This window comes from Callorhinus ursinus, unplaced genomic scaffold (genome assembly GCF_003265705.2).
Source record: "Callorhinus ursinus isolate GAN/ISIS: 27379988/994484 unplaced genomic scaffold, GSC_fseal_2.0 scaffold38, whole genome shotgun sequence".
Classification (NCBI taxonomy): domain Eukaryota; kingdom Metazoa; phylum Chordata; class Mammalia; order Carnivora; family Otariidae; genus Callorhinus; species Callorhinus ursinus.
In genome coordinates, this window is record NW_027397100.1 from 4,198,319 (window position 1) to 4,223,560 (window position 25,242).

General features: G+C 44.4%; 1 protein-coding gene across 1 annotated transcript in view; it reads left to right on the top strand.

The window, feature by feature from the left end:
• The window catches only part of PTPRT (protein tyrosine phosphatase receptor type T), a 1,128,529-nt gene that overhangs the window by 468,127 nt on the left and 635,160 nt on the right, over nt 1–25,242 (top strand). The window contains exon 7 of the mRNA XM_073880268.1: nt 20,282–20,575. Coding sequence (XP_073736369.1) covers nt 20,282–20,575 — 294 coding nt within the window. The remainder of the gene's footprint in view (nt 1–20,281; nt 20,576–25,242) is intronic.

Genomic DNA, 25,242 nt, shown 5'->3' on the forward strand with positions numbered 1-25,242 from the left:
AAAGATTATTGTCATTTTTTAAATGTCAGAATTTTAGAAATGGAGAATGGCTTCGTGGTTCCAGGGGTTGAGAATAGGGTGGGGGGGAGTGAGGATGGAGGTGAGTACAGTTATAAAAGAGCACCATGAGGGCTCCCTTTGGTGATGGAAATGTGCCATATCTTGACTTTATCAGTGTCAACATTCTGGTTGTGATATTGCATGACAGATTTTTTTTTTTGATGAATGACAACTTTATTTTTTATACTTAAAGGCTGATGAAAAACCATGGCTAATCCTATTAAAATCCAACATCTCAATTGGAAAGGATAACTATATTTACTCATTAAATATCATTTAAGTTTTCTACAACACAACTTGGAAGCATCCAGCATGCATATGTAATTTCAGTACAGTGGATTCAAGACCAAGTGTACATATTACATGCATCAGGGCTAGATTACAAATCGTCATCATCATCTTCTTTCTTCTTCTCAATGCATTTCATGATGCATTGGCAGTATTTGATGATGACTGCCATGTTAGTGGTAATAAGCATGTTTTTGGCCCCAATTAATGATGGATTAATCAAAACATTCTGAACTGCAATCTTGCAGGAATTGATGCTTTTACAGTTGGGGACTGTGACATGGGCATCTGAACTGTAAACTGCCCTGAAGAAGCATATCTGAGCACTTTTGGGGAGGTCAGGAAGTAAGGTTTGAGCTGAGCTATGGAGAGTGAACTAGGTGGAGCAAGGAGAAGAGGAAACAGTGTGGGCAAAGGCCCTGAGGTAGAAAGGATCACAGCACATTAGGAATATTTGAAAACAGACCTGTGTGTCTGGAGCCTGCTCAGCTAGAGGGCCTGTGGAAGGAGATGAGGCTGAAGAGGCCGGTGGGGGCCCTATCCCTCACGGTGTTTGAGGCCACGTAACGGAATGTAGTTGTTACTTTAGGAAGATCAGGTTAAGACGGACCGCAGGGTGGAGAATAGATCTGAAGAGGGAAGAAGTAGAAGCAGGGTTAGAAAGGCTTATGCATATTCTGCAAATGGATGATTTAAAGCTCTTTTCTTTTTGTTGATTGAAATCTGCCAGCACGGCAAAGTACATTAGCTTTAATATATGAAAGTATGTTAAACTTGCTTTTGATTTTCATCATAATTTGAGGTTCTTTGGGATTTTTTCCCATCTAGTCTATGAATAACAAGAGCTTTACTACTTCCTTTCCAATCCTAGTGTCTTTTATGTCTTTTTCGTGCCCCATTGCTGTGGCTCGAGCATCCAGTAAAACTGGGGAGGTTAGGGGGAAAACATTCAGTATTTTACCATTGATTGTGATGTGAGACCATGTTTTGGATGCTTGTCATCAGATTAAAGAACTTGCCCTTCTATTCTTAGTTTGTTAAAACTTTTAACGTGGATAGATACTGACTTTCGTCACATGCTTCCTTGGCATCTCTTGGGATTGTTGCATGATTTTTATCTTTCAGTATGTTAATATGAGTTACACTGATTAATTTTCTAATATTAAACTGATCTTGTATTCCTGGAATAAACCCAGTGTGGTCATGATCTGTTACTCATTTTATGTATCCCTGGATTTGGTTTGCTAATATAATGTGTAGGCTTTTTATCTCTCTGTTTATGAGAGAGATTGGCCTGGAAGTTTCTTTTCTTGTGATTTCCTTGTAAGGTCTTGGCGTGACAGTTATCCTCGGCTTGTCAAATGAGTTTGGAAGTATTTCTTCTGTGTGCTGTGAAAGAATTTGTGTAAAGGTGGTATTCCCTTGAAATCTTTTATGCATGTAAAAATTCAAGCTTCTTTTAGAATTTTGTCCCAGGAAGGCGTTCTGTCTAAAAGCTATGTCACTTTTAGATCGCCTCAGAGGTTGCTCTGATTTTCTTTGGGTTAACCTCTGTCTGTGCTTAAGAGGCACATGATGAAGGTATTAGTAACATCTAGAATAGTGCTTGAAATGGGAAGCCCTCTTCTTTCCCTGCCACAGACGTACCAAGGTGCAGTGGCCTATGGTGGGTGCCAACATGAAGCCACTCATCCTGTTCTCAGAGCCCAGTGTCCACTTGCTTGAGTCAGAATTATGGCCTCTGCTCAATGAGGCCTCAGTGGCCCATGGTCTGTGAGACCTTGCCATGTTCTGTTGTTGCAGAGTCCTTTCCCAGAGGGCTGCTCTGTAGGCCTGCTAATGCCAGCTTGTGCATCGCTGGATATGGCAGAACGCAGAGGCAGCCCCAGTGGGGGTGGGGGTAGGGGTAGGGGTGCTGAAAGAGGCCACATTTTCAGATCCTTTATATAAAGGGGTCATTCGCCTCTTATACTCTCCCCCAAACTGAGCAGGCTGTTGTGGGTAAGCCTCTTAATCCATCTGGACACCTTTTCCTGACACTTGAGAGCAGTCGATCCTCATAGTCACTTCGGCCGTTTGAGCCGCTTAGAGCCGAATCCCTCATCTCCCTGCTCCCACCCTGCACCCTGCACCCTGCACACGGGGATATGCCGAGGAGAGAAATGTGCAAAATCACAATATCTCTAAAGCCCCAACCCCCTTCCTTTGCTCTCTCACTGTGGCTGGTAGCATAGCAACTGACGGAGCTGCCTGGACTCAGCTTGCCCTGAATTGCCTCTTTCTCTGCTCCCTCCTTCCCCACCTCCATCCTCACCCTGCTCTCCCTCTCCTCCAGCTCTTCTTAGACGTGTTCTGTGAAGACTGCTGCCATGTTTTCCCCCTGGTGCTCGTTGAGTGTGCGTTGCCCATCCCGGTGGGAGATTAGCGGCTCCCTCATGCAGAAAGCTGAAATTGATTTTCATCGCATGTGCTACATGAGCCCCAGATGCCCAGAGAGGAGATCACAGGAGGCTGGAGAAATGGTGGAATGACCTTTAATGGAAAGGGCTGTGGGCTGGGGAGAGGGACAAGTGCAGGAGGCCATGAGGGATGGGAGAAGGGAATAACTCACATTCATTTGGGGCCCGTCATGTTACAGATATTTGCATTTGGTCTTCACCAGGACCCAGTGAGGTAGGATCCGTCACCCTGGTTTTGCACGTGAAGAAACAGGTTCAGGGGAATTAATTCAATTCCCCAAAGTCGTAAAAATAAGTGAGAGAGGTTATAAGCCAAACTGTCTGTCTGACTGCCCATTGTAAGGGACAATGAATATGAAAATGCAAAGGGACGGAATGGAGTCCAGAGGACTGGGCCTTGAGTGCAGAAGCCAGTACAACGCCCTGGGATGCGGGGCAGGGCGCCTGAAATGGACACCGCGTACGTGGACCGCAGGCGTTGTGCAGGTCAGGGAAAGACTGTGATCCACAGGTGTGCATGTGCCCAGGACTCACCTGGCCTGCTGGATCCTACTCTTGTGCTTGTCCTGGTCTAAGTACTGGTCCCTTTGCTGCCCCTTCCATCCAATCAGAGACCAAGTCCTGGTCAGTGTCCTAAACCTGTGTCTAGTCCTCTGTCTCTCCAGCCCCATGGCCATTACCCTGGTCCAGACATCCATCATCTCCTTCTCAGTGGTGGACATGATGCCCTGCCTCTGATGTCTCTCCTTCAGACCTGTTCTTCACCCAGCACTCAGGGGTCATCCAGAAAGAACAGACACCTGCATCACGCCGCTCCTTTCAAAGCCTCCGGCGGAGCCCTGGCTCCTCAGAAAGACCCTTGGTTCTCTGGTCACCGTTGACTTCTCCAGTCCCCTTTGGGCCCTTTCCTCCTCCCCCGTCCAAGTTGCAGCAGGCTGCGCCATTCCGGAGTGACGCAGTCTCTTCTCGTCTCTGTGCGGGCGCCTCTTCCCCGGCTGCCAGTTAGACTCGCTTCTTCTTTCATGACTTGATTGGATTTCTCCATGATGCCTTCCCTCCTTTCCTCCATCTGATTGCCTCCTCTGAGTACTTCCCTAGGGCTGCTCTAACTAATTACCACAGACTCGGTGGCTTAAAACGTAAAAATTCATTATCTTACAAACATGGAGGTCCGAAGTCTACTGTGGGGCAGCGGGGCTGCATGTCTTTGGGCTCCAGGGGAGAGTCTGTTCCCTTGCCTCCTGCAGTTTGTGGCGTAGTCCTTGCTAGCGGCCCCTTCCTCTGTGCTCAAAGCTAGCTGCACAGCGTCTTTCAGCCCCTCTCTGTCTCTGATTCTTCTGCTTCCCTCGTTCACTTAGATCCTTCTGATTCCATGGGGTCCACCGCGACAGTCCAGGATACTCTCCCACTCACGACCTCATCACGTCTTCAGAGTCGTGTTTGGGAATGAGGGCGTGGACATCTCTCGAGGGCCACTGTTGTGTGTACCACACTCCTCTGTGTGTCCCCCAGACCCTGGCCTGCCCCTGCTTGGCCTTTCTCACGGTATTCTGCAGCTTATCGATTCCTGCCTCTGTTTCACTCCCTAGCCTCTGAGGTTCCTCTGGGGTAGAGACAGATTTGTTTTGACTCCCTTTCTTCAGAACACAGAACCAGCCCTCCATACTTGTTCACTGAACGAAAAAAACCTCTCTCCCTGGCTCTTGTCTGCCTGTCTCACTCTCTGGCTGCCCCCGGTGTTGAGAACACCGGGGGCAGTTCCGTGCATGGGTTAGACCCGCAGACCAGAGCAAGCCATCGCAGACATCCCAGCGCCGCCGGGTCTGAGCTGCATGACCTTGGACAGGATTCTCAACCTCTGTGCCTTTGTTTCCTCACATGCAAAGCGAAGATAATTATAAGATCTTTTGTCAGTCAGGATCCAGGAAGAAAACCCCAAACCGTAATAGGTACTTCAGACAGGTGTTTTATTTTTTTTTTTTAAAGATTTTATATATATTTGTCAGAGAGAGAGAGCAAGAGCACAAGCAGGGGGAGCGGCGGGCAGAGGGAGATGCATGCTTCCCGCTGAGCAGGGAGCCTGACGCAGGACTCGATCCCAGGACCCTGGGATCATGACCTGAGCTGAAGGCAGACGCTTAACCGACTGAGATACCCAGGCGCTCCAGACAGAGAGTTTTCTTGAAGGGAGTTATGCAAGTGTTGGGAGGTCACTAGAGCAAACGTGGGACACTGAAGTAGCCAGGAATTGCAGGATGCATCGATCACACCCGGGGCTGTGGTCACACGAGGGGATGGGCGTGTGGAGGAGGCACCCTGCTGGGTGATGCAGGGCCCTCTGAAGAGGGAGGCCGCAGGGGCAGGTGGGAGATTCCAGAGCTGCTTCTGCTCTCTTCTACCTTTCTGATCTCCACAGAGAGCCTCCACGAGGAGGACTAAGCCAAGGCTGGTAAGGGAATCTCAAGCGCAGTTTGTAGGATTCCTGCCCCAGAATCACAGAGCCAGTTCTGACAGGGTGGGCTTGGAGCCAAAGGGCCGGAGGTAAATAATCAGCACATCCCTTTGGTGTGTGTTATCCCTCATCTGTAAAATCGATATTATGATAGTGCTTAGGTGTGCTAGGACGAATAAAGGAGTCCACATGTGTAAATCCTGGAGTAGAGCCGGCACGTGGTGCCGAGAGAGTATTTGCCCTTGTCCCTTGCCCCTCGCTACATCCTGCAGGTGTGACAGACGGGGCATCTCTGGAACTCAGAGATTCAAACTGGCTAAGGCCTGAGTTCCTTCCACCCAATTCTCCAGAGCCAGCCTGCTGGGCAGGGGTGTGGCAGGGGAGGCAGACGGTGGTGCCTGTTCACGGACCTGTGCTGTTCCAGAACAAGATGCTTCTGCAGCATGGCTTCTGATTCCGAAGGCTTGGAATCCTGGCTCTCCGAGGCCCCTTCCCTGGGGGAGATAGACTCCTGATTCATACTTTTTTAGGACTCTTGATTAGCAGGCAAGGAAAGAAAGGCTCTTCTAGAATGATTACTCTGTTCTTAATTTTGGGAAGTGGCCCAGCAGAGTAGTATCAAAAATATCGAGGCGCTGGGGGACAAAGAGGAGCTGGGAGCAGACAGAGTGTTACAGATCATGAAATCTCGCCTGGTGCTGAGTCGTTACTGAATTATGCATTTTTTTAAATGACTTCATTGGTTGCAACATGACTGTGTTAAGTAGACCGAGGCTGAGCTCTTAAATGTATTTGCTTGTGGAAATGTTGGCAGGAGTATACTTTACTGTGGCCCCTCTTTATCCTGACACAGGAAAGAGAGTGCATTTAATAGAATCTTTGTGTCTCTCTATGGGGGAGCACAAAATGAGGGCACCAGCTAGGTTTCCCACCAACTGCTGGTTGGGAGGATGGAGACAATAGTCTACACAGGGCACTTGCGATGTGCTGGGACTGTTCTGAGACTGTTGACTCTACTACCTCATAGGATCCTCGTGGCATGAGGGAGGCCTTATCATCCCCATTTTACAGATGAGGAAACTGAGTCACAGAGCAGTTAAAGAACTTGCCCTGGTTTTCCTAATTTCTTACTTTGGGTTTCTCCAAAAACAGGCCCCGAGACAATGGTTTGCAAGTAGTTTGTTTGGAAATTGAAGAGAACACTGGTAAAGGGGAGGGGAAATGAGGCAGGAAAGGAAGGTAGGCTTCTACTAAAGGGCGCATGGATGAGCTGGTAGTTCTGAGGGGCATCTGATGCTCAGTTCCACTAGAGATCCTTTAAAAGATGAAATAAAACAGGCCCGTTGTCCCACCAAGGGTCAAGGAAACTGGGGTATTTATCCACCAGCTCCTATTCCTCATTGGGAAAGAGTTGTTGCTGGCAGTGGTAGTACCCTGGCATGCCCAGTCTGCCCTGCAGTGGGGCCATCAAACTCTGGCAGCTGTAGAAAGCTTCTGGGCAGGGATGTGTAGGTGCTGGAGATAGGAAGTCATCAGGGCATGGCAGTATTATCCACTGAAACTGTAAGTGACCTCGAGGTGAGTCAAGAGAAAGAGCTTGGCCTGGGTGCCACCAGATTCTGCTGCAGATGGCCAAAAGGTAGCTCAGCAGTAGGGAGAAATTGCTTAGAATCCTAAGAACTAGAAATGCTTATGCCAGAAAAGGAAAGAACAAATGCACATGGATGGTCCATGTCCTCAAATACCACCCTGGGGAGGGAAAAACTGCTGGGGTGCTTTGACTCCAGGATCAAGCCCTCCATAGAGCAGGCCCTGTGATGGGGTCTGGGGACCCAGTCAGAAATGGCTTGGTGTTTGCTCTTGAGAAAACAGCAAGTCGTCTCCATGTACAAATTCTGTGATGAATTTGCACCCAGGGAGCACTGAGGTGCCTCTCCACTCCAGAGGATGCTGTTGGCATGCGCAATCCACGTCTCCTTCCCCTGGCTAGTGTGCCAGGAGTGTGGCTGCTAAAAGTTCCTAGTTGCCCCCTGTACTGGATTGAATGCTGATTGTTCCCCTTGCAAATTCACGTTCTTCCTAGAGCCTCAGAACATGACCATGTTTGGAAATAAGGAGGATCTTTGCAGATGGAATATATTCAGTTAAAGTGAGGTCATACTGGAGAAGGGGGGTGCTCATCCAATGTGATAGAAGGCCTTCTCAGAAGAGGGAAATTTGGACATAGAGACACAGACACACAGGGGAGAAGCCACGTGAAGACAGAGGCAGAAATCGGAATGATAGGTCTAAATCCAGAGAAGATGAATGACCACAACCACCAGAAGCTAGAACAAGCTCTGGACGAAGCATGTCCCTGTTGGCACCTCGATCTCAGACTTCTGACTTCTAGAATTGTGAGACAATAGAGTTCTGTTGCTTTAAGCCACCCGGTTTGTAGTACCTACTTGTAGAAGTCTTAGGAAACTACTACAGTCTTCCTGGGCTAACTGTCCTCAGCCACATGGATGCTCCTTGGCCGAGGGGCAATGCCTATACCCCTAGAGTAGCCTGTAGCCACTTAATGACACAGGGATACAAATGGCTGACACCCTTGCCTCAATGGGGGACAGTGCAGTTTGTGTTCCAGAGCTCCCTTGGGATCAGGCTGATTGAGTCTGCAGCCCAAACCCCATCCATGTTTGGCTTCCTGACCTTTCCCCTACTATTTCTCCTTCTCAAAACTCTTCCAGTCAAGTCACGTGCACAGAATGCTTGTCTCAAGCTTTGTTTCTCGGGACTCTGGGCTAAGACACCCACAGAGCACAGAGAACACAGCCTTGAAGTGAGATCCAGAAGGGCATCCCAGAGGAAAACTGACTCTTGAAGAACAAGAAAAAGGGAGGCACCTGGAGAAGGGGAAGAGCAAGAGACTATTCCAGAGAAATTTTGTGTGTCCCTAAGACAATCCTTTCAGTATCTCAATTCCCCCCATCCTAGAGTCATGATTTTGATTCTTCCCAAGGTGGGTGGGGGTCTGTCTTCAAGTAATTTTTTCTCTAAGGGAGGGCAAGTAGACATTATATTTCCTGCATTTTTCAGAGTCTGAGAGTGTCTTTCTGTTGGCTGTGCAAAAGTACCACAACTTAGCTGGCTGTAAAATTCTTGGGCTAAGAAACATCCTCTTAAAACTTCATGTGTGTGTTAAATTATTAGGGTTGGGAGGCCCCACCTGCCATAAGGCTGCCTGGGACCCCAATCCTGGTTTCTCGAATTACTAGTTGTTCAACATTGGGCAAATTACTTGATCTGCATCTCTTTCTTCTTCTTTTTAAAGATATTTATTAGAGAGAGACAGAGACAGAGAGTGCATGCACACAAGCAGGGGGAGGGACAGAGGGAGAAGTAGACTCCCCGCTAGGCAGGGAACCTGATGTGGGGCTCGATTCCAGGACCCTGAAGACCATGAACTGATCTGAAGGCAGACGCTTAACTGACTGAGCCACCCAGGTGCCCCTCTTTCTTCTTTTAAGAAAACGTGAATCATAATAGTATCTACCCCTGGTGTTGCTGTGATTATACAAGTTAATATTCTAAGTTACTAAGAACAGTGACAGGTGCATACAATTTTGCAGTACTTATTAGCTGCCGCTGCCGTCAGTTGTGATTATTATTACTATTTTCATCAACTTCCCCATTACATCACGGTGTTTCAAATTGAAATGCTGAAGTCTGAGAACTGATTGCTTAGTCTTTTTTGTTTTGACAGAGATGTTTTTAAAACTCTAGATGCTTGTGGGAACTTTCCTTGTCTTGTATTTCAAAATATTACCAGTTCATGCTTAATTTTGAGTCTCATCATTGATTTTGCCTGAAGCCCACCATGTTCTTCATCCTTTGCAAACTCAGATCTTCATTTATTTCAAAGAAATTTTCTTAGGCTAGGTCTTTCATTATTGTTCTGTTCCACATATTTGATGTCTTCTCCCCAAGCACTTGAAGCTCTTAGCGTGAATACCCACTCCCTGCTCTCTGTAACATTCTCCTTCTTGCTCTCTTTCATCTCTTCATTGCGGCCCCAACCTCTTATTTTGGGAAAATGTACCAAAAATTTTCTTTTGAATAAGACATCCAATGTTTATTGAACATTGACTCTACATTAGGCTGGGGTACAAAGACTAATTCCGGTAGGCCTGTACTGGTAGGATAGTGCTGTGTCTACTTGGATCTTCTGCTCAAGGACCTCATGGGTCCATGCCAGGGAGGGAGAAGGTGGGGTCTCCTGTTGACAATTCACAGTCAAGGTAGAGTCCGTGAACATATGCACATAGCATCCCTGTAGTCCTTGGTAGAGACTTTAGATACTTTTCTAATTAGAATTGTAAAACAATCTTTCATTCTGAAAATGAAAAAGTGGAGAGCCTCAGAGGTTGAGTGGTTTGTCCAAGGTCACAGAGCTGGTTAGTGGTAAAGGTAGGGCAGAGAGAGTTTTGGACCCTGAGTCCAAGCTAGTTTTCCCTTTTCCTTTTTGATCCTTAAGTCATTATTTTATGGAATAGTCTTGCATGCCGGTCAGTAGAATATCTGACGAGTACGATGCTTTGAGCATCCACTGTGTGCCTGGCCCTATGATCATGCAGCTGAGTAGACATGATGCAGAATTGAAAAAAAAGATGGGCCTGGTTTGGCTAAAAGTAAAAGGAAAGATGTTCTAATTGAGAAAAATGGCATGTGCTAACCTATGGCAGTAGGAATGATTAAATAGCATGAGCGTCTGTGTGTCTGTTGGTGGGTAGGGTGGCAGGGGGGCCTCCCGCAGACTCTCATGGGTCTGTAAATAGTGATGCAGTTAGAAAGGTGATCAGATAGCTGGCAGAGGGTGGTGGAAAGTGTCTGAGGCCAGGTTCCATCCACGTAAATTAACATGTCGAGGCTCACTTCATGTCTTGGCAACATTTAGTTTTTCTCAAAAGGTTTGATTTCTGTCTAGAGCAGACAATACATACGCACAAAGCTTGCTCTCTAGCTATTTGAAGCACTTTTGCTCTCTGTCGGAATTTCTGGGGAGTCAAACTGTTACAAGCGCTCACAGCAGGAAAAAGAAAGACAGAATTGGTCTGGAGATTGCTGCCTGAGGATGAGGCAGAATTATATTAAGGGGTCACTTCACCACCTACATGTTGAAGGAGTGCCTAGGCAGGTCCAGGGCAGCTGCTGCCTAGGACTCATATGTGGAAGGCTCACAGAGGCTTCTCCTTGAAGTGCTTTGATGCCCAGTTGAGCTGGGCCAGTGCCATCTCTCAGTTCAGCTCCCTGAAGGCCAGACTTTCTCCCTCTGGATTTGGTTCCAGACTGTGTCGGCGGAGAGTGCCATCAAATGTGAGACACTTATTCCTGGTGTTGCACAGTTATGGTGCAGGGTCAAGTAGAAGGAAGGGGGTGGTGGTTTCATATGTGGAAAGGCTCATGGATGAGTCCTGGTGTGTTGGAGGAACAACCTCATCTTAGGAAAAATCATAGGAATTCAAGCATCTGGTGATGCTGATATAATTATTTGGAGATAAATCATATGGGATTAATGGGTCATTCCCTCCATATTGTCTGGGGTACAGCTCCAGGTAAAATTTAGTGGCATTCTTCCCACTTGCTGGGTCATAGACCAGCTATATATTTTTTGTTTCTTTATTGTCCTTAAACATAGCATTTACGTATAGCAAAATACCTTTCTTTGAAGCGTACAGCTTCATGAATCTTACACAACCCTAGTTAAGATACAGAAAATTTTTATGATCCCAGAAAGTTTTTTCAAGTCCCATTCCAGGCAGTCACCCCACCAGAGGTAACGCCGTTCTGCTTTTTATTATTTAATCACCCAGGCCAATATGTAGTACATTTCAACACTCCAGAAAGTTCTTTTGTACCTTATCCCATTAAGTACATGCTCCTGTAGGTAACTAATTTTGACTTTCCATAGGTCAATTTTGCTTCTTCTTGAACTTTTCATATAAATGGAATCGTCATGCATTTTTCTCTTCTTCTTTTGCGTAACATAATTTTGGAATTCACCCATGTCATGTGTGTCAATTATTTGTTCCTTTTTCCTTGCTGTACGGTATTCTGTCGTATGGATGCACGTCATTTGGTCTGTCCATAAACATACACCTGCGCCTGGCTCATCCTCCAGTTTCCTCCTTCTCATCAGCTTCTGAATTACCTTCTTTTCTTCTTACTCTTCTGTCTCTCCGTGCTTGAGTGAAAGCTAAATGTAAGCTGCTGGCAGAGGATTGTGTCTGTTTTGTTTACTGCTGAATCCTCAGTGCTCAGAACAGCGTGTGACAGATAGCAGGTGCTCAGTGTTTGCAGAATGAGTGAACTAATGCATGTTCTGAGCACCTAGTTTTAATTGTTTACCGGTCTGGCCCTGTGTAGTACCTTCCCCAGCATTTCAGAACTACAGGACCCCCAAAGGCATTCTCTCTTTGTTCATAAACTTAACATGAATCGCAGGCCCACAGATCACAAGCTCCCTCTGCAAGAGCTTCCCTGACCTCTACACCAGATTAGGTCCCTTCATGGGCCTCCCAACTGCCTCTGCCACTCCCATCATGACTTTCATTCCACTTCATTGTCACTGCTGCTTTAATAGCCTTACACTCTCATTTCCTGCGTCCAGAGAGTCCATGTTTCTCGGCCACTGAAGTCCACATGCTCAGCATTGTGCCTGGGACGGGAGAAACAGTATGTACTAGTTGGGGCTTCTTTTCACAGGGAGTTCTATCAGGTTGTTCATCTCAAGATCGTGACAGACAAAGCCCCTCGTGAAGAGAAGGATGAATTTGAAAACATAGCCTCTGCTATGAACTGAATGATTGTGTGCCCCTCCCTTTCCAAATTCATATGTTGAAGTCCTAACCCTGGATGTGATGGTATTAGGAGGTGGGAGAGTGGCCTTTGGGAGATGATTAGGTTTAGATGAGGTCATGTAAGTGGAGCTCCCATTATGGGATTAGTGCCCTTATAAGAGGAGGATGAGAGCAGAGATCTTTCTTTCTCTATCATGGGAGCACATAACAAGAAGGAAACAGCCTGCAAAGCAAGAACAGGGTTCTCACCAAGAACTGAATTGGCTGGCACCTTGATCTTGGACTTCTTAGCCTCCCAAACTGTAAGAAATAAATGTCTGTTGTTTAAGCCCCCCAGTCTGTAGTATTTTGTTACAGCCAACCAAACTACAAAGATAGCCTTTGTAGAAGATTTCTACTTAGAATATAGCATTTCATGGGTAGGGTCATATCTTTTTTTTTTTTTAATCAAAATCACTTTATTTTTTTATGATATTATGTTAATCACCATAAATTACATCATTAGTTTCTGATGTAGTGTTCCATGATTCATTGTTTGCATATAACACCCAAGTGCTCCATGCAGTGCGTGCCCTCCTTAATACCATCACCAGACTAACCCATCCCCCCACCCCCCTCCCCTCTAGAACCCTCAGTTTTTTTCTCAGAGTCCATCGTCTCTCATGGTTTGTCTCCCCCTCCGATTTACCCCCCTTCATTCTTCCCCTCCTGCTATATACTTCTTCTTTTTTTTTTAAACATATAATATATTATTTGTTTCAGAGGTACAGGTCTGTGATTCAACAGTTTTACACAATTCACATCACTCACCATAGCACATACGCTCCCCCGTGTCTATCACCCACCCACCCCATCCCTACCCCCCCACCATTCCAGCAACCCTCAGTTTGTTTCGAGATTAAGAATTCCTCATATTAGTGAGGTCATATGATACATGTCTTTCTCTGATCGACTGATTTTGTTCAGCATAATACCCTCCCGTTTCATCCATGTCATTCCAAATGGCAAGATTTCATTCCTTTTGATGGCTGCATAATATTCCATTGTGTATATGTGTGTGTGTATGTATGTGTATATATGTGTGTGTGTGTGTGTGTGTGTGTGTATATATATATATATATATATATATATACACACACACCACATCTTCTTTATCCATTCATCTGCCGATGGACATCTTGGCTCTTTCCACAATTTGGCTATTGTGGACTTGCTGCTATAAACATCGGGGTGCATGTACCCCTTCAGATCCCTACATTTGTATCTTTAGGGTAAATACCAGTAGTGCAATTGCTGAGTTGTAGGGTACCTCTATTTTCAACTTTTTGAAGAACCTCCATACTGTTTTCCAGAGTGGTTGCACCAGATTGCATTCCCACCAACAGTGTAGGAGGGTTCCCCTTTCTCCGCATCCCCTCCAACATCTGTCGTTCCCTGACTTTTTAATTTTAGCCATTCTGACTGGTGTGAGGTGGTATCTCAATGAGGTTTTGATTTGGATTTCCCTGATGCCAAGCGATGTTGAGCACTTTTTTGTGTGTCTGTTCGTGTGTATGGTGATTAACATAATATAATCCATTTGGATGCCTTCTTTGGAAAAATGTTCATGTCTTCTGTCCATTTCTTGATTGGATCATTTGTTCTTTGGGTGTTGAGTTTAAGAAGTTCTTTATAGATTTTGGATACTAGCCCTTTATCTGATAGGTCATTTGCAAATATCTTCTCCCATTCTGTCGGTTGTCTTTTGGTTTTGTTGACTGTTTCCTTTGCTGTGCAAAAGCTTTTTATCTTGATGAAGTCCCAATAGTTCATTTTTGCCAGTAGGGTCATATCTTTAACCATTAAATATTTTAGTCCAAATGTGAAATTTATGAATGTGTTGGGTGGTTTATGGCCATGAGGACCTACACATTTACTTTGCATTGTCCTATGGAAATCTTTGCTTGTTTATTTTCACCCAGATATTTGGGACCCTGGGAGCCTGCAAGCACTAGATCTGTGAACCTAACATCAAGTTCCAGTTCCTTACATGATTGTACTCCCAACTTCTAGCCCCTGCTATAGACTGCAACAAAGGGTGGTTTCAGGGTCCCAAAGAATTGTAGACTATTATGGGCATGTGGTCTGTCAGCAGGAACTCTGTGCTTTTCCTTTATTCTCAACATAGCCTCTTCAGGGGTTCATGCAAGGCTTCAGAAGGGTTCGTGAATGCCTGAAATGGTGGGCGTAACTCTCAGTAATAGACTTATGTGCATTTTTCCTGGGAAGAGAGGCTGGAATTTCTCATCAGATCTTTGCAAGGGCCTGTGCATCCTCAAAAGTTAAAAACTACTAGGAAAGACACCCCTGAGTGACCTTTCTGGCTAATTACTTAAACATCTGATGTACAAGAAGAAGAAGGAAGAAGTAAACATGCTGCTTGGGCCCTGAGTTCTGATGCCGCACCCCCGCCTTCTCCTACTTAACAGGCCATGAGCCCTCCCCAGCCTCGGTTTCCTTCCTGAACACTCTGGTTGTTGGATTAGATGGCCTCCTTGATTTCTTGCACTGTCTGGTTGAACAGTTCATGTCAAAGAGGAGAACTGACAAACATGGTCTTTCTTTTCATTTAAAAAAGGGAGGTGCTCTAAGGAAATTGAAGCAGTCATCAAAAATCTCCCAACAAACAAAAGCCCAGGGACAGATGGCTTCCCAGGGGAATTCTGTCAGACATTTAAAGAAGAATTAATACCTATTCTCCTGAAACTGTTCCAAAAAATAGAAATGGAAAGAAAGCTTCCAAACTCATTTTATGAGGCCACCATTACCTTGATCCCAAAACCAGACAAAGACCCCATCAAAAAGGAGAACTACAGACCAATATCCTTGATGAACATGGATGCAAAAATTCACCAAAATACTAGCCAATAGGATCCAACAGTACATTAAAAGGATTATTCACCACGACCAAGTGGGATTTATCCCTGGGCTGCAAGGCTGGTTCAACATCCGCAAATCAATCAACGTGATACAATACATTAACAAAAGAAAGAACAAGAATCATGTGATCCTCTCAATAGATGCAGAAAAAGCATTTGACCAAGTACAGCATCCTTTCTTGATCAAAACTCTTCAGAGTATAGGGATAGAGGGTACATACCTCAATATCATAAAAGCCATCTACGAAAAACCTACAGCGAATATCATTCTCAATGGGGAAAAGCTGAGAGCTTTTCCCCTAAGGTCAGGAACGCGGCAGGGATGTCCACTCTCACCACTGCTATTCAACATAGTATTAGAAGTCCTAGCCACAGCAATCAGACAACAAAAAGAAATCAAAGGCATCCAAATAGGCAAAGAGGAAGTCAAACTCTCACTCTTTGCAGATGATATGATACTGTATGTGGAAAACCCAAAAGACTCTACCCCAAAACTGCTAGAACTCATACAGGAATTCAGTAAAGTAGCAGGATATAAAATCAACGCACAGAAATCAGTGGCATTCCTATCCACCAACAAGACAGAAGAGAGACAAATCAAGGAGTCGATCCCATTTACAATTGCACCCAAAACCATAAGATACCTAGGAATAAATTTAACCAAAGAGGCAAAGGATCTGTACTCAGAAAACTATAAAATACTCATGAAAGAAATTGAAGAAGACACAAAGAAATGGAAAAATATTCCATGCTCATGGATTGGAAGAACAAACATTGTGAAGATGTCAATGCTACCTAGAGCAATCTACACATTCAATGCAATCCCCATCAAAATACCATCCACCTTTTTCAAAGAAATGGAACAAATAATCCTAAAATTTGTATGGAACCAGAAGAGACCCCGAATAGCCAGAGGAATATTGAAAAAGAAAAGCAAAGCTGGCGGCATCACAATTCCGGACTTCCAGCTCTATTACAAAGCTGTCATCATCAAGACAGTATGGTACTGGCACAAAAACAGACACATAGATCAATGGAACAGAATCGAGAGCCCAGAAATGGACCCTCAACTCTATGGTCAACTCATCTTTGACAAAGCAGGAAAGAATGTCCAATGGCAAAAAGACAGTCTCTTCAACAAATGGTGTTGGGAAAATTGGACAGCCACATGCAGAAGAATGAAACTGGACCATTTCCTTACACCACACACAAAAATAGACTCCAAATGGTTGAAAGACCTAAACGTGAGACAGGAGTCCATCCAAATCCTAAAGGAGAACACAGGCAGCAACCTCTTCCACCTCAGCCACAGCAACTTCTTCCTAGAAACATCGCCAAAAGCAAGGGAAGCCAGGGCAAAAATGAACTATTGGGACTTCATCAAGATAAAAAGCTTTTGCACAGCAAAAGAAACAGTCCACAGAACCAAAAGACAACCGACAGAATGGGAGAAAATATTTGCAAAGGACATATCAGATAAAGGGCTAGTATCCAAAATCTATAAAGAACTTATCAAACTCAACACCCAAAGAACAAATAATCCAATCAAGAAATGGGCAGAAGACATGAACAGACATTTTTCCAAAGAAGACATCCAAATGTCCAACAGACACATGAAAAAGTGCTCCACATTGCTCGCCATCAGGGAAATCCAAATCAAAACCTCCATGAGATACCACCTCACACCCGTCAGAATGGCTGAAATTAACAAGTCAGGAAACAACAGATGCTGGCGGGGATGTGGAGAAAGGGGAACCCTCCTACACTGTTGGTGGGAATGCAAGCTGGTGCAGCCACTCTGGAAAACAGTATGGCGGTTCCTCAAACAGTTGAAAATAGAGCTACCATACGATCCAGCAATTGCACTACTGGGTATTTACCACAAAGATACAAATGTAGGGATCCGAAGGGGTACGTGCACCCCAGTGTTTATAGCAGCAATGTCCACAATAGCCAAACTGTGGAAAGAGCCAAGATGTCCATCAACAGATGAATGGATAAAGAAGAGGTGGTATATATACACAATGGAATATTATGCAGCCATCAAAAGGAATGAGATCTTCCCATTTGCAAGGACGTGGATGGAACTGGAGGGTGTTATGCAGAGTGAAATAAGTCAATCAGAGAAAGACATGTATCATATGACCTCACTGATATGAGGAATTCTTAATCTCAGGAAACAACCTGAGGGTTGCTGGAGTGGTGGGGGGTGGGAGGGATGTGGTGGCTGGGTGATAGACATTGGGTAGGGTATGTGCTATGGTGAGCACTGTGAATTGTGCAAGACTGTTGAATCATAGATCTGTACTTCTGAAACAAATAATGCAAGATATGTTAGGAAAAAAGAAAAAGAAGAAGATAGCAGGAGGGGAAGAATGAAGGGGAGTAAGTCTGAGGGGGAGACAAACCATGAGAGACGATGGACTCTGAAAAACAAACTGAGGGTTCTAGAGAGGAGGGGGGTGGGGGATGGGTTAGCCTGGTGATGGGTATTAAGGAGGGCACATTCTGCGTGGAGCACTGGGTGTTATGCACAAACAATGAATCATGGAACACTACATCAAGAACTAATGATGTAATGTATGGTGATTAACATAATAATAAAAAAATTTAAAAAATAAAATAAAATAAAGAAAAAAAATTAAAAAGGGAGGTGCTTACCAAAATATATATATATTATATATAATATATAAATATAATAATATATAAACATATATAATAAATGTATATAATAGTATAAATATATAAATATAATAATGTGTCTCATCCCTACTTTTCTCTCTTTGAATCAGTCTGACGTGTGACTTCTAGAAGAATGCCAATTATAAATCAGTGGTTACTAACAAAAGAGAAAACAAAATAAGAATCTGATGGCTGCTTAGAACTAAGTAGCTGAAGCGCTTTGATGTACTTCATGATATATTCTTGAAGGGACAGAGGGAGAGAGAACCTCGTTGGCTAGTCTGCACAGGGACATGTAAACTACTAAGTCATTTGAGATGGAGACATTTATTTACTCGAGGGAATGTTTGTTACTATATTGTAGCTACCATCGGAAATTCGTGAAAGGAGACCGAACATTTGGAAAGATTGATACTTGATTTTCTTTCTGGTGGTCAGCAATTTACTGCTAATGCCTGAAATAGAGCAAAAATGGTGGTGTAGAGTCGATGGGAGAGAGCTTAATGTGGCCACTTGCTCAAGCCCCAAAGTATTGAAGTCTGCTGCGCTTAATTCTGTCCAGGGCCAGCCTGTGAATAATTATATTAAGGAGTTGGGCAGAGTCGTCACAGAGCTACCAAATACCACCCTGGGGGCCTCCCTGGAAACTGATGGGAACTTTGGAGAGTTGACAATGGTGATACGAGGGTCTGTATATTTAAAATGCACCAAGGATGAGCCCAGAAATTATCTGCCTGCCAACTTAACTTCTCTACCTGGAACAAATTATCCAAAAATCAATTTGCAAACACCTTTGAGATAACAAGGCCTTGAGTAATAACCTTCATGGCTTTGTAAAGAAAAGCATCTGGCCTGACTAATCTGCTTAATTTCCTTCTCTGACCAAATGGCAGGCTATAATAGAGGTAACCTGAAGTTGTCCCTTAAGATTTGCTTCAAGTCACACTGAGAAAATATTGTCCACCTCTGTTTCATAGCAATTATTCTGTCTCTGGAGAATCTTTGTGGCTAGGTAATTAGTTAAAAAGCAAACATGGAAGGAGTCTGATCTATCCTGAAGCTCTCACCTGAGTTTCAGACTGAAACCTCTACCTCCCTTACCCACCTGAATAGCCCAGAGGCCCTCCAAAAGTTCTTGACCATATCTATGTTGTACTCCACCCCCAGATGCCTCCTCTCACCCTCCCCTTCCTAATTCTACCCCAAGAGTCACTAACTTGTTCGTATCCATTGACAGACCCCATTCCTGGCAGTTGGTTCCAAAAAAACATAAGACAAGTGAAACTGGAGTCATTTGCACAGAGCTGTTCATTGCAGCATTATTTACCGTAGCAAAACTTGGAACTCATGTGCCCAGAAATTTGCGATTAGTTAGTGTGATTACCTGATAGATGGTTCTGTAGCTATTTAAGACAGTGACGACAAAATCGACGTTGCAAACAAAGTCTTTAGAATGTAATAAGTGAGGGAAGAAAAACATTGGGTCTGAAAAAGCCTTAAATATATGAATACAAATTGGAACATGGAGAAATAAAAACGGCTATTATATGGGGTCGTAGGGAAGGGGACTTATTTCCTTTTTGTTCTTATTTTCTGTATTGTTCCACTGGTATATTCTGCTACAGACAAGAATAGCAAATATATACACTTTGATTTTTAGAAAATGGACATCTAGAGGCAAACAGCTTTCCAAGGGAATAGCTGGTAAGGGAAGGCATAGAGATGTGGGTTCCATCCTGCCTTACCTGTAAGCTTCATGATCTCCGTTGGGTGACCCCATTGCTTGGGTTCTTTGTTTTTATCCATCAAAATGGAGGTGGAAGATTTGCATGAAGTAATGCATGTGAGATTTCTTGGTAAATAAGGAATACAAAGTTAATGCTAATTTCTGCAGCTTTGCCAGTGGGCTAAGAATTGCCAGTAAGACCCACTGTGAGGGCTTGTTGAAATTCTCATTTATTTAGCTGAAGAAGTAGAACTTAATGGGAGAGGGGCAACTCATAGCAGATGCAGGATAACTCTGCATAACTTTTCCCTTGACGCTTGTTTCCCACAGGGGCCACCGTGCCAGTGACACTCGCCCTGATGGAGGGAACCCACTGGAGTTGAGTTGAGTTGTGCCACCATCCTCTGGCTTCTTAGGCTCCTAGCACTATTTGGGGAGAACTTCCACTAACAATCTGTGTGTTGCTATGAAAGGAATGTTTGTAAATCTCAGACTCCCCTGGGCTTTGAACCAAACTCCACTTCAGTGAAGGCATGTTCTCATTTGAGGATAGAAAACAGAATATTAACCTAGGCATCTTTAATGTGTTCTAGAAAAACCATTTACCCACTATTGCCTTCTTTCTTCATTTCTTTTAAAAGAAGGAGATGTGGTAGTGTGGGAGAAGGAATACTGACTCAGGTATTTACATACAAAATCATGGCAATTTGAGTAGGATGTGAATGGAGTTAAGAAAGGGATCTGAGTGACTGTATATGGCTCTCTCTGGAATTCTGCCCTTGTCCTTATGTGCTTCGATTCTTCTCTCTAAACCACTTGGGTCTGACATCCTTTGCTGATTGCTTGTCTTCCAGAGCCTCCCACACCCATCGCCCCCCCAGAGCTGCTGGCCGTAGGGGCCACATACCTGTGGATCAAGCCAAATGCCAATTCTATCATCGGCGATGGCCCCATCATCCTGAAGGAGGTGGAATATCGCACCACCACGGGCACCTGGGCCGAGACCCACATAGTTGACTCTCCCAACTATAAGCTGTGGCATCTGGACCCTGACGTGGAGTATGAGATCCGGGTGCTGCTCACACGACCAGGGGAGGGAGGCACGGGACCACCAGGGCCTCCCCTCACCACCAGAACCAAATGTGCAGGTAAGAACTTCATTTATAGCTCCATTTTGAGAGGTTGGGCAGTTGATCCTCTTCTTGGCATCAGTGACAATCATCCCGGAACTTCTCTGATGGGAGTGTGCCTCCTGTTGTAGAGAGCAGTAGTCAGGATTTTGGTCTTGCCTTAGAGGACTTTCGGGGTCTGGTGGTAACTCTGGAGATGGCCTAGCTTTGACTGTGATTCGTAAAGCCACCTGACTCCAGCTATGTCAGGGAGACATTCCTGGTCCTGACAGTGTTTCCAGTGGGACATTGGTTCTGTCTCTGCAAGGACTTCTGGTGTCTCCATATGTCTGAGGCTTCCTAGTACTAAAGGTGTCCCTGAGGTCTCTTGGTCTTACATCCCTGAGGGCTCCTGGCCCTGTGTGCCTTGTTAAAGGCCTTGTTTGAACTATATCCCTGAGTGCTTCTGATTCTTGTTACATATCTAAGGTGTTTGTGATTTTAACTTTGTGTGAGGATCCATGGCTGGGCCTATGACCCTAATGAGCCCTTAGTTTTCATAGTTTCCCTGAGGGTTCCTTGTTCTGTCTCTGAAGAATTCCTGGTGCCAACCAAATCTTGAGTACCTCCTGGCTCTGAAAGTGTCTTTCAGTGGATTCTGGAACCGCTTTTGTCTCTAGGAGCTTTCTGGCTCAGTATCCCTCGGAGCCTGCTGGTTCCAACCTGAGAGTCTGGACTAGAACTGTCCCTCCAAGGGTTGTCTGGATTCTGTATCTTTGCAAGCTCCTGGCTTAGTGCACTCTGGGGGCTTGTGACTCCAGCGCTTTCTCTGAGGTTTTTGGATGCTGCTTCAGAGTTTGGTGTCTGGGACTGTGTCTAAGAGGATTCTTTTGATCCAGCTGTATAAATATTCCTGGGGACTCCAGGCTTCTGGAGGAGCATTGGCTAGGATTGCATCTCTGACTGTATCCCTGATATGTTCCAGCTCTGAATGGAAGTCAAGAAGTTAAAAGAACTCAGTGTTTTGTTTTGTTTTCCTTTAAATCACATTATTTATATTTTCTCATTTTTCTTCTCTAATCGTTTGATGTAAGTACTTTTTCTTATATATACGTGAAGAGATAGAGACCCAATATTTTAAGACTTTTTGTACAAAGGGGTAGAATTGACCACTGGCACAGTCAGAATTTGCATTCAGGTTTTTCTGACCCTAATGCCATTGATCATCGGTCACACCACAATGCAAACAGAGAGGTATGCGCCATTAGCATGGAATATAGAGCTTCCACTGGTGGGCAAGGGAGGTGGCAGCATGAGCCATTGGCTTCCACTGGGAAAAGAGTCACTGATGGTTTCTGGATGGGGAGAAAAGGACTCATCAGCACAGTGACCCCATGGAACAAGAAAGGAAAGCAAAATACAGTTAGTTCGACTATAATGTGACCTCTGTGTCCCTAAAAATCACTGCGGTATGGAAAGTTATACAGTAAAAACCATCAGGGTGATGGGAAAAAGTAGGATTGGGGCACAACACTCTTACTTCATCAGTGACACATTTAAAAAGAGAGGGAAGTAAGTAAAAGTGATGGCACAGTGTCCCGCATGTTAATGGTGTAGGGTATGCATACATACTGCAGTGTATATAAGGTGTTTCCTTGAAGGGACCTGAAGTTTGCTTTGGAAATGTGTGTCAGAAAGGTTGCAACCTGTGGGCAACAGTGGTGGTAAAGAGTGCTTTCTGAACATGGTGGAAAGTCGTGACATCTGCTGTGGACGGATGTGGCTCTTAGCACGCCCAGCCGATGGACATAGCAAGTGGATGTTTGAGGTGGGTACATTCTGTGTATTCCTGTGTGTCTCCATTGAGCTGGGTGCAGTTTTCTGCTTCAGTAGTGTTTTCCATACAGAATCACATATAGCAAATGTGACATTCGTGTTATGCTCACATTGTCCCCTAATATGTCAATCATGTTGGAACAATTTGCGTTGTCAAAATAAGAGCTATAGCAGAATTGATGGTAATCATTCTTAAGTACCTCAGTAGTGCATCTCGACAGTATGGAACCCAAGGTTAGTGAGGATGTCCATTGCTTGGGAATATTCTTTTGAATGTCATCGAACCACTGATAAGTGGAAATGCCATTTTCTTGATTATTTTCAAAAGTGGGCCTTTTGTGAAATTCCTTATTGAAACCCGATTATGAAACCTACTATTTTAGAAGGACATAAGATTATGTTATTAAACAAGGTAATACCTTATCTCAGCTTTGCAATTCAGTATTCATCCATGAAAGTAATTGATTTGATCCTGCCAATGAGACTTTTCTCTTTCCATGGGGTAAATCTAAGAGTTTCCAGGGTTTTTGATCTTTATAAATGATACTCAAAGTACTTTAGCAGCCCCCATGGACTTATTTGCTGATGATCATATAATACATTTTGAAATTCAATTGCAAGATGATCATCTCAATAAACATTTACAATCTATTGCAAACTGTTGCCACGACTGTGTAATGGATTTTACATGTTGAAAACACAATTGTCTGACTGTCACTATAAAAATTATGAGTTGAAATGCTGTTTGTGGTTTTATATTTCAAAAAATGTTGGTGTTTAAGTAAGTTACAGCTAAAATCTTAAATAACCCACATTTTAGAAAATGCGTCATCAAGAACATAATCTTCTTTCCCACATTGCCACTGATGGTAGAATGTTCTTTGCCTCATAATTAATTTTTAAGTGGATTTCAGGGCTGGTATCCATTTGTGGATGCTGTTTATTGGGGTTGGTACTCTCTGAGTCCCCCCCCCCTTTCCTTTTTCTATTATTAATCACACTGGAAATATACTCATTATTTTGCAAAACAGAAAATGAGAGAATGTGGAGTGTGGAAGGTGTAATTTCTGCCCAGAGGAACTTACAGACTCAGTTAAGATTCCAGCAAAACAGCAAAAAGGGTAAAACATAAACATAAAGTCGAATATTGAAATAGCATGCTTCCTGGAGAAAAACCAGGTCGCTGTGGAAAAGCAGTGCTCTTAAAGCGGTCTGGAGCGCTGGTTCTCAAAACGTAGTCTCTGGACCAACAGCATCAGCATCACTGGGGCACGCATTAGAAATGCAAATTCTTAGGCCCCATGCCCTGACCGAATGATTCAGAAATTCTGGGGGTGGAGCTCAGAAATCTGCCCTTGGAGGAGCCCTCTGAGTGATGCTGAGGCACACCCACATTGAAGAACCACTGGTACACCGTGCCACACCAGCATGCCACTTTTGGGGTGTGCCCGTTATGTTGATCCTTAAGGCAGCTCTGAGAGGTAGATGGGAGGAAGACTAAGGCTCAGAATCATCAGACCAAGACCACAGATCACTTCAGTGTTTAGCACTAAGTCTTTTGGCCCAGGGAGCTCCCCATCATATGGTTTGATGGAGTCTACTCTCTATGCGTCCTCTGGAGCATGGGCTTGTGTAGTAGGGAGCCTGGCAATTATGCAGACCAGCCTCATGGTCTAGTCTACTGCAGACATAGGCCTTCCCGTCAAACATCTCCGGAGCCCCTTCCCTGGGCCAGACTCTGTGCTAGGCCCTGGTGGCAGAGGCTTAAAGCAGGAGCTCAGGCTACAAGTGCCCAGGTTTAGCTCAGGAAGATACCAGGGGGCCAATTCAGCAAGGGCAGGTGGGGATGTATTCTGGTTCTTCTAGGTCCGACAGGCCACTGGCCAGTTATGTCCGTGGTGCATCAGGAGTGGGGTTTCACCTTTAAGAGTGGAGATGGTCAAGAGCTTGGCGACACAGCAGCATCCTAGCCCAATAGTCTGTAGAGCTCAGAACGAGACTTTTAGCCAGAACCTGGACAGACTATCAGACGGGGCATGTGGGGGTGAGAGAAGAGGGCCAAAGACGATACTCCTAGGCTTTTGGTTTGGATGGCTGAGCGATGAGTGGTGGAACTGCTTTCTGGGATGGGAAACAATAGCTGGGTTTGGGGCAAGGGGGCGCGTTCAGGTTTGAAGATGTTATTTTTGGGGTAAAAATGCCCAGCAAGTGATGGCATTGGAAACATGGAGCCTAGGAGAGACCAGCAGGCTACCTTTTCATCTTCCCTGAGAACCACCTGATGGCACCTGCATTGTAGAATCAAAGGGACTTCTTAGTACCAGTGAGAGCAGTCTGATTTTCTTTCTTCATGCTATTCCCTGGAGATGCCCCATTCATTTGTTTGTTTGTTTTTTCATTCATCATTTTGTTCATTTTGTTCTTTTGCCCAGTTTAATCATTTGCCATCCTTCCTGAGATACAGGCATGTGGTGCATATGTGATCATGTACATCAAAGTGCTTTGAAAACCTCAAAATACTCTTCAGATGCCTGTAATAAAACAGATTATTTTTTTAATTAGATGTATTTTTTATGTTAATCACCATACATTACATCATTAGTTTTTGATGTCGTGTTCCATGATTCATTGCATATAAATACCCAGTGCTCCATGCAGTACATGCCCTCTTTAATACCCATCACCAGGCTAACCCATTATTGGTTGCTGATACTGTTCAGGATGTTGTGATTATGAATTTTTTTTCTTCTCATTGCATCCTATGGGATTGCACAGGATTTTATTTTATTTATTTATTTATTTATTTATTTATTTATTTATTTATTATTATATTACTCACCGTACATTACATCATTAGTTTTTTTCTTTAA